The sequence below is a fragment of the Conger conger genome, chromosome 5, assembly GCF_963514075.1.
Source record: "Conger conger chromosome 5, fConCon1.1, whole genome shotgun sequence".
In the NCBI taxonomy this organism is placed as follows: Eukaryota; Metazoa; Chordata; class Actinopteri; order Anguilliformes; family Congridae; genus Conger; species Conger conger.
In genome coordinates, this window is record NC_083764.1 from 11,542,373 (window position 1) to 11,552,788 (window position 10,416).

Sequence of the window (10,416 nt, forward strand, 5' to 3'; positions counted from 1 at the left end):
TCATTTGGGGAAAACATTGCATAACGCCTACTGAAATAAGACACGTTTCTCCTTAGGGTGCCATATGCCTGTCTTTTCATTGACCTTCTTAAAATATTATTTAAAAGAGTCAAGTACATGATGTTAAAGATTATTAGGGCAGGAGAGATTGTGACATTTAGTAGTCCTTGTTGGCAAACGCACTAATCAAAATGATTACCTTAAAATAAGAGTAATGATCCAGGGGTTTGTACATATAAATGTACAGGATAAGACCGGAGCGAGTGCAAGAACATCTCGTAAATATGTTGCAGATGCTGGCTAGCTCTTAGCCCAAAACATGAAGCCCAGCTGTGAGTAGAAACACATGTCCCCTATAGGTATGAAGTGAAGACCCACATTTCCTCAGAAGAGATCACTTCTTCAACCGCTCAGAAACCTTTCATCTGCACCGTTAGAGCCAACTCAGGTTAACTCTACTGTTAGGTAAGCATCTTGAAAGGCTCATGCTGAGCTGCAAAAAGGCTATGGGAAAGAATAACACAAGAAAATGACCAAAAATAGCACCAATTACGAACAATTAGGAAAGTGACAGGCCAGGATGACAGGGGCGATGTTAAAAATGGGCCACGGTAATTGAGAAAGACAGCAGGTTCCTTCATCTCCATTTAAGGCGTGGATTTCTACATTGACATGTTCATGAATGAGACTTTCAAGGAATGATTTATCTGAGCCAAACACTCTGAGCCAGTGAGTGAAAGACAAGATTAATGTCTATATTCCGTGCAAATGAGAGGAGGAGGGGTTGATTTACATGGCGTGTTTACACATGGATGACTCAATACGCAGCATATTTAAATTCTCATTTCATATAAAAAATACTGTATGGGCTTCTTTCTCATGTCAGGTGTTTGTTTGAGATTGATGTTTGTCTTTATTTGCTTTTCTCTGGTCTGTATTTTTACAAGAAGAACTTCTGAAAAAATATGTTTTACTTACTTTCTTACTTAAATGCTAATGCTAATACCTCTCCCCATCTGGATCTCTCCATTTCCCTCGGGGATACCACACTCACGCCGTCACCCAGTGCAAGGAACCTCGGCGTGGTGATGGACAGCAGACTGTCCCTTTCCGAGAACATTGCGGCGGTGACCCGGTCTTGCAGGTTCTTCCTATACAACATACGGAGAATCCGCCCCTTTCTCACCCCCTACTCGACCCAGCTCCTGGTCCAAGCGATGGTTCTGTCCCGCCTGGACTACTGCAATTCTCTCTTGGCTGGCCTCCCAGCGTCCGCCATCAGACCCCTCCAACTCATCCAGAATGCAGCAGCTCGTCTGGTCTTCAACCTTCCCAAATACTCACATGTCACCCCCCTGCTTACTTCCCTCCACTGGCTGCCTGTCATGGCTCGCATCAAATTCAAAACATTGGTGCTAGCCTTCCAGGCAGTTAAAGGGACTTCCCCAGCTTATCTGCAAAAAATCATCAGACCCTACACCCCTGCCAGACCTCTTCGTTCAGCCTCCACAGGCCGCTTGGCACCTCCCCCTCTCAGAACCTCCACCTCACGCTCACGACTACTGTCTGTTCTGGCTCCACGGTGGTGGAACGAACTCCCCGTTGAGGTCAGAACTATAGAATCTCTCCCCACCTTCAAGCGCAAGCTGAAGACACACCTCTTCAAGCAGCACCTCTCCCCATCCCTCCCTACCTCCCTGTGAACCTTAATTGTTGTCTCTGTGACTTGCTTTGTGTATCAGTATTTTTAGTTGGCTAGGTAAGCAGTGTTTGGATAGTTAACTTTGGTGACTTTTGCTCTGTTTGTTTGTTTGTTTGTTTGTTCAAAAAAAAAAAAAAAAAAAAAAAAAAAAAAAGGCCCTTGTCCTTCTCCTTGTTGTACAGGTAGCAGTTGAAATTGTACTTACCTCTAGGGTCTTTCAGCGAACTTATCCCTGGTTATGGGTATGCACTTTGTTGTACGTCGCTCTGGATAAGAGCGTCTGCCAAATGCCAATAATGTAATGTAATGTAAAAATGACCTGAATGCTAGCACACATAACTTGCATTTATGTAGCACATTGGTATCAGAGAACATTTATGGGGAGAATGGGAGACTCACTTCAACTATGCATCGCACCAACCTAGATGACACAGGGCAGACAATTTGCACCAGAACACTCGCCACATAGAGTGAGAGGGAGGATTTTATTATTCCATTTACTGTACATTTGGGGGTGACCAGATGTCCACATTGAGAGAGCCAGAATGAGCCTTTGGCCAAGACACACGTCAACACTCTTCTTTTTACAAGTTCAGTGAGATCTATAGTGACAACAATAACTCAAAACATCAGTGATTTTCTGCCTGGTCTTGAGAAACAGCTGCCGGCACACCTCTTTAGCATGAAAAATATGAGTCGCACAATGCCTTAACTGTCTTTAGAAAGGACTGATATGGCAGAGAGGACATTTAACCTGTAGCATATAATGTAAATGACCACCCGACTATACACTACACTACAGCTTATAAATACTTGGTTTACCTCAATACCTAGTACTTATAACTACAGTTAGAGTCTATGAGCCTCTAGTACGATGTGTCAATATGTGTACTATTAAGTGCAATGGTTAAGTACTGCAAAAGCATTTCAAGCACAAATGCACTGGAATGCTTCGCTCCCAGAGGAGTGCTTTGTGTTAGGTTTTGTGTTAAGGAGATAACTGCTGGAGCAGTTGGTTCACACGTCATAGCTGAGTGGAGGCCACTGCTCTCACTGCCAGCTGACTCATATTTGCACTGGACTGTATTCATCAAAGCAGCTGGCCAGCTTGACGAAATCCGGTCCTAAGAGTGCGTCGCCTCGTAGTCTGTGTGTTTACAAGCACCTCCGAGAGAAAACAAGTGACATTTTCCCATGGAAGACTGAAAATCAGGGGCTGAACTTTTCGATCTGTAAAGGCAATGATAGCGTAGACATTTAAAAGGAATGTACATGGTCTGAAATGAAGGCCATTACCTAATAGTTTTAAGATGTTTTGGTCCTTTAAAAATAGGTGCACTTATTGTGGCAAGTAAATTTAGGTTCCACTAGGTATAAATAAAAAAAAATTTTGTGGCAAAGAAAAATAATTTTAAAACATGTAAAAATAATGGGCTGTATAGTTGTTATATCTACTAAAATTTAGATACCAAGGCAGAGGACATATAACTCTACTGCATTGTAACATGATCCTGTTTGAATTGTAAAGCCCAGCTAAGTTTCTGGACAATGTACGGAGTAATTTAACTTTTGTCAGCCTCGCTGCTGTCATTATTCCACTGTATACTTTGTCCCAGAGGATCAAGTTCTGAAAGCTATGATGGCAATATGTAAAAATAATGTCAGAATATTTGCATGTATTTTGGGAGTATCAAAAGACAACCAGGTTCTGTCAACCTGTTGTACACATGCTCAGTATTATTTTTAATATTCACTTTGAATCCCTCTCTCTACAGAGATCTTACTGTTAGATGATTCTAATTTGAATCTGTTTTAGGAAGGCTCTTTTAGTGCACTGTATTGTTTGTGATGTACAGCTGCCAAGATTATGAATTCTTAAATCAGCTCTACACACTCACATATTGATTCAGAGTTGAATTGATTCACGTGCTGCCTTGCATTTTGTGTTTATTATGTGTAGTCGCCCCCTTCAATCCCTAACCAGCAAGAACACATCTGGAAAAGACTCTTTAAAACAACTCAGAGTAAACCACTGTGTTCCGAACATTGAAATTGATTTCCTTTGTTTGCAAGTGGTGTTTAGATAATGCACTTACATTCTGCATGTCTGTTCCAAAGCAGACATTTAACCTCAAAGCTTTTAACATTTGGAAATGTTAAGGAAATTGGAAGAATACCAACAAGCAACAGTATAGTCCTGGCTTGATTTAGGGGCTTGATGTTTTATATCAAAGTCAGGTAACTCAGTTTTGAAAAGGGGGGCTGGGGCGGGCAGTGGGAGTGGGAGTGGGGATGAGGGGGGGTCATGGTAAAGCTATGTGCTATGGATATCACAGAGGTTAAGCTTTCATGCAAGCCCATTTTACAATATGTCATGCTGTTTATGTAGGTGTAGATGTCTCCACGCTCAATGGTATAGATGTCAACTGTGACTTTGTAGATGTCAGTCTAATGGGGAAGGATAAGTGAAGAAGAGGGTGAGATCTGTGAGATGCCTGTGATCTTTGAGAACGGACAGGCACTGGGGGGATGGGAGCCTTCGGTGACAGTCCGGCACCAAATCCACCATTAGCACGACTGTTATGGAATCAATTTCACATGGAGAAAAAGAGCCCTCTATCCCCTTAAATCACAGGACGTCGAATTCAGAGTCAGTGATCTTTCCTAATAGAGTAGAATATGTTTCAGATGTTTGGAACTGTCGTACATATAGAATAGAGCTCCAGCTTTCATCACACCAAATTGCTTCTAATGATGTCATAGAGAAAACATAGTTTCGCCAGCCTGAGGAAAAACAGAGGTTTCGCTTTCTTTCTCCGTATGAAACATATTCCAGTTTTATTTAAATAATCTGCCTGTCAGGTTAGATGTGCGCTGAAAGGGAACCGGTGTGGCAAAACAGGTACACACTAACAAATTACATCACAATTCACACATCTGTGTAAAAAGTTTTACTTTTCCTCATGATGCATTTCTGCTGCCTGGAAACACATCTGCACAGATTGGCTGGCTAGTAAAATCCTCTAGATGTTCATGTACGTAGGTGATTAACTCCCTGGACAGTAAAGCACAGGTGAATTAGATCTGGTTAGGGTTTTAAATCCAATCCATGAAGGAAATTAACAGGTCTCAATGCTCTTGTATCCCCTCGCTCAAAAACATGAGGAATGTGTATTTATTAGTCATGTTCGGGAAGTTAGGTTTAGTGCACCAATGGTTCACCAAAGAGCCCTCAAGCATAGTCCTAATAAAATATGGATGTGACCAATGGTTTCTCAGCCCAGCAGGGTTTGTATGTGCAATGGATTTGCCAGGGACTTGTTAACTGGATTCATACATGTGGAAACTGCCCTACTGGCCCACAAAATACTTAAACTGTGATGTCATCAAAGCGAGACTTGTGTGTCCTTGGGGAATACAATGTGTATTGTTTTTCTTGCAAGCAAATTTTGGCATGAATCAGCACGCAACGATACCAATTGAAGACAACAGGCTTACCTGTCTTTTCACCCAGTACACCTCTATCTCCTTTGTCTCCCTTTTGACCCCTTTCTCCTCTTTCACCTTGAAAAACAGACGAATGTCAGAATCAGAACATGCATAGTGGACATCACAAAGAGTTTGGGTAGATTAGATTCTTAAATGTAGCATTTAAGCGTGGAAAGACCTCCTCTGAGACCTCCCTTACAGATACACGGTCTCCCATGTTGCCCATTAATCTCAACATTTTGAAACTGTAGCCATATGCTCTGTTGTGAATTTTTGCGGGTGGGCTAGGATTAAGGTTAAACTTAAACTATGGTTTGTGGTTTTCACTGCTCTGACATGAGAGAGGGGTTCAAGGTTACCATAACATAATCTAAACTAATACAGTCACCCTAACACAGAGGAAAAAGCTAATCCTACTAACCTTGAACCATGTTTTATTAGGCAACGCACTTGTACATCTCAAAATTCAATTTCCTACATACAGCATTTTATCACTTTTACTGAGGGAACCACAAATGAAATGCAATTTCCTTGTCATTATGTGTCATATTTATCCATTACTGTATAATCTGTATATGGTATAGTCCATTCCACTTCAAACATGCACTCAGCTTACTGGCTGTTGAATAATATATAATAATACATAATATTATTATGGAATAATATATTGAATTTGCCTTTTTAAAATCTGTCTTAAACAAATTTCTGTTGGCACAATCTTCTACAAGTCAACGATATTCCAACTCAGTGAGATTAAAGGGGGGACTGAAGAGAAATTGCTTTGAACACACAAACACACACACACACACACACACAGACACACACACACTCCTAGTTCAGTGTTTGGTTTGGCAAAGCAATGATCTATAAATCAGTCTTAAATTAATGACTTGGCCACGAACTAGGCAGTTCCTGATTTTCAAATGCTCTGAGAACAAAACATTACACTTCTGTCAAATTATGATTGATGGGTAAACTGTTAATCATTTTACAAAAACTCTAGTGTTAAGGACAATAAAATATGAGCAGCTGATCTTCTTCTCCAAGCGATCATGTCACACACTCCATTGGGGTCATGTTATCATATCTTTTGTAAACAACGGGGGGGGCCTCACCCATTGAGCTGGGCAATGGACAATTTAACGCAGAACCCATTGAGACTGAATCTCTGTGATCTTTCAAAGCAGTTACAGCTGTCACTCACCAACATTTATTTACAGTTTAACAGGCAGTTTTATGTTGATTGAGGTTGAGGTATGACTGTGCATTATTTTTAACGGTTTACTATAGGTTGCTTGCTAAAGTCTTACAGTTTACTATAAATGTCACAAGCAGAGTGAAATGTCCGGTGTTAATTCTACTATGAGTCCAACTGGGACCCATATGTACTCAGTAAGAGTTGATTTAACACTGAACATTTTACTAAGTCCTGCCGTGGTAGAGAAGTAAAGTTTTCTAGGGATTTATTTCTAGACTTAATGTTAAAAATGAGGCAATCAGAATGCTGACACCGTTAATGACCTTGCTATAGTTAGATTTTCAGGTACAATGCGGCAATGTACTACAGGGGAACGCACTCCCCACTCAGAAGCCACTTGGCTTTATAGTGCAGGCTAAGTCACGCCAGGCTCTATTCCCCAGTCTGTGCATCTATGTACAGACATGAATGCTCTCTTGTTCCACCAAGTAGTGGTTTTTTATTCAGGCTTTGAAGTAGACACTTCCCACTGAATGTTCTGAATTCCTCTTCCCTGGCCAGTCATTTCAGTGCATTATCTATTTGACTGGCAGACTTGTCCCCTTGTCTGGGAAAGCTTATGTAACTTACATTCTACATATCCATTTATACAGCTGGCATTTCCAGCTAAGCACCTTGCCCAAGGGTGCTCTTCTGGTTACAAGTTCATCTCTCTAACCACTGCATCACACCGCCACCCTTTCAGAACCTCTGAATGTGGAGCAGCAGACTGCCTTTGTCGCCAACACTTTAACAGCTGGAATTGTCATAAAGTGCTATTATAGACATTTTCAATGGGCTGTTATTTAACTGTGGATATAATTTGTATATCTCCTTACTAAAACCAGAATGAACCCACAAGACATGGCACCCAAGAACAACCACCAATTACTCGGTATTGTAGCTGGTAGGCCACATCCTTTGCAACAATGTGAACAGTGGTTTGGATATATTTTACAAACACCCATTCTTAAAATACATCACAGGAAAGAAAACAAAATGACTGTTTGGAGAGGTATTTTAAAATCTGCTCAAAACCTTTCCATTTCCCACCGAGGAGTTTTACAGAGGCTAATGAGTGACATGGAATGGCAGAATGACTTTGTTGTTTTAATTGCTCTTTTCCCAGAGTTTTAATCTCCGGGATTCAATTTAGATCAGCCAGGATGGGCTGCAGATGCACTGGGCTGCAGAACCTTATACGAGCTCAGCGCAATTCACTCAAGGGGGGCTGTGACTTCACCCAGTGACAGCTCAGCCAAACTAAACTGATCCACACCAGCTGCATGTTTGACACACCCGGGGTCCATGAAAAAACACAAAAGATCCATTGTACTGAGTCACAACCATCTCAAAACCAGCTTAGGCTCACTGTATGGAAACCACTCGTGCGAGATGACAAACATTGCGTGTCTCCCCAAAAACGGTTTGATCGATATCCAAGGTATTTCTGTGTTCTGTGCTATCAGGAGTTTGGCGTGTGCCTTTCCACAACATTCTTCACCCAAAAAAGCACAACATCGAATCAGTGGGTCAGCCAGCCTGGGAGGAGTGATTGATGTTGGTGTTCCAAAAAATAACCAACACAAATCAGTGCATGATTGGGATGCCAAGTCAAGCTAAAAACAGCTTTCTTATTCCATTTCCAAGGGGAATTCATTGGGTCACAATGTCCATGCCTTAAAGAAACAAACACAGTGCACAATACCAAATACGTATATAAAATATGAATACATGAAAATAAACTACAAGACCACTAATCCGAGCCCATCATCTAATCCATCTACCAATATGTACACCCTATGGAGGGCAGCAGCACTACTCTATTGAAGCATGGCTCACTTACATTTCAACTCAGTTGAACTGAAATGTAATAACCGAATTGGAAAAATATCCATATGAGGATTATTCAATTATTCATTTAATGAATTCCATTTTGATAAATTTCCTCAGCTGACATTGAAATGGAATGAAGCACAACCCAGCATTCTATCACAGCAGGCTAGGGAAGTGGACACTCATAACATAATATCCACTAGCCTTGGGTGGCCTCTGTGGACTCTAGAGTCACGTACATGACAAAATTAGGGCCCAGCATACCTTTTTGCCCTCTGGGTCCCATTTCACCTCTGTTCCCAGGAGGTCCAGGGTATCCGGAGGAGCCATCTAGACCAGGCGGACCTTGGCTGCCTTTCTCCCCGGGGCCCCCTGACAACAAGCAAAGGCAATACAGCGCAACTGCTTTAATACGCACCCTGCTGAAAAAAAACATTCAGGCTAGGCTTTGAAATACCAGGTAGCTGGTTGACCAGTTAGGCCAGCTTCATACTCAACATGGTTTAACCAACTCAAGCTATACTGGTATTTCAAGCTGGTCACAGCTGGATTTTACACCAGGGCAGGTTTCTTTTTCATGCTATATCTGCTGTTAAACAGAATGTTCTGTCTGAAAACTACTGAAGAAACAAAGAGTTAAACATCTCCACGCTATGAATATTGTCAAAAGTTAGCAACCCTCCTACAGAATACTGACCATGGGAGTGATGCTATCGCAAGGCTAAGCTGAATTGGAGCTTTGCTGTTTATGTTTCATGAGATGTTACGAGCAAAAAGGCTTTGGATGCGATAGGCGCCAGGAAAACCACCCAAGTTTAAAAGTAACATTTTTTTTACCGCGTTGGCAATGGCTTGCAAAAATAATTAAGCAGAAACAATAAAACTAAAAAAAGTTTAGAGGAATGAAACCTAAGGCAGAGTGTATGACCACAGCCCGTCTTTGGGGAAAGGAGTCTTATGTTCTTTTCTGACTTTTGACCCTTCTGAGAGGGCCTCATCATTTTGAAGAGGTCAAGTGATATTAATGGTGGAAATGTCTGGGTAGCTAACCCATGCCATCTATTAAGCCGGACACTAAGGTGGACCAAATGTACAAACAAACCTCACCCCATAACCCAGGCAGACCAGGATGCCCTGGGGCCCCAAGTGGCCCCACGTCCCCCTTTTCGCCCTTTGGTCCTGGAGGCCCTAGATGACAAGAAGGGGAAAGAGAGATATTATCAACCATTGACAACAGTGAAAGGATGAATACAACCTCATTGCTAGAACAAAAAGTTTCATGGTGTGTTTTTTTCAAACCGTGTCGTAAGACTACATAGCCATCGTCTTTGTGTGTGACTCAACCAAACTGCATCTAGTGACCACAAAGCTGAGCTCCAGGCAAAGATCTGGCTAACATGGTGCAGATATTCAAGGGGCACCCCCAGTGGCCTGTTGTACTTGGCTCCAGCTGATCAGACTTCACTGTGTTTCTTTTGATTCTGCTCACTATAATGGGGAGCGTTTGGATATTGTGGAGACAAGGAGGCACCGACAAACTTATAGAGGGCTTTTCTAGGGCTCTTGTGGATTTGCTGCATAAAAGTCAGAGAAACATTCTTATTAATATGACCTGTACATAACTCAGAGGGTTGTTATGCTCAATGCTGAATGAATGCAAAACTGCTTAGACATGTATGAGTGCAAGTATGAAACTTGTAAGAACATCTGCTGAAAGAAATGTCATGTAATTATGCAATTTATGTAGGTTTAATCTTTCAGACTGAAAGAGAGATTCTAATGCACATATTAACCATTGCAGCTTCTCTCTCACTACCTTTTAGCTTGACACTGGATTGTAAGCAGGTTTTTGTTTTTCTGAAAGATGCGTTTACGGGGGAACCTGTGGTTGTGTCCTTTTAAAATCTGGCTTTTGCCACTGGCTTGTGAAGCTATGCCAGCCACCAACGTGTGAAAGAAAGGGGAAAAGGAACATACGCTGTGGTTTGAACTGGCCACTGTTCAGAATATGTCATCATTTTAGCTTGCAGGCCTACATCAGGTGTTGGAGCTCCAGGGCCACTGCATTTCCTCCAGCGAATTCAGTTGGATGAATTTCCTCTCTGGGGACCTCTGACCACAATTTCAATCCTTCAGTTGCGCTGAATATTTC

The 10,416-nt window shown here is 41.8% G+C and overlaps 1 protein-coding gene across 1 annotated transcript in view; it reads right to left on the bottom strand.

Moving 5' to 3' along the window:
- Window positions 1-10,416, bottom strand: part of scara5 (scavenger receptor class A, member 5 (putative)) — a 45,777-nt gene that overhangs the window by 7,044 nt on the left and 28,317 nt on the right. The window contains exons 5-7 of the mRNA XM_061243229.1: window positions 9,372-9,452; window positions 8,529-8,636; window positions 5,201-5,266 (exon numbers count right to left, since the gene is read on the bottom strand). Coding sequence (XP_061099213.1) covers window positions 5,201-5,266; window positions 8,529-8,636; window positions 9,372-9,452 — 255 coding nt within the window. The remainder of the gene's footprint in view (window positions 1-5,200; window positions 5,267-8,528; window positions 8,637-9,371; window positions 9,453-10,416) is intronic.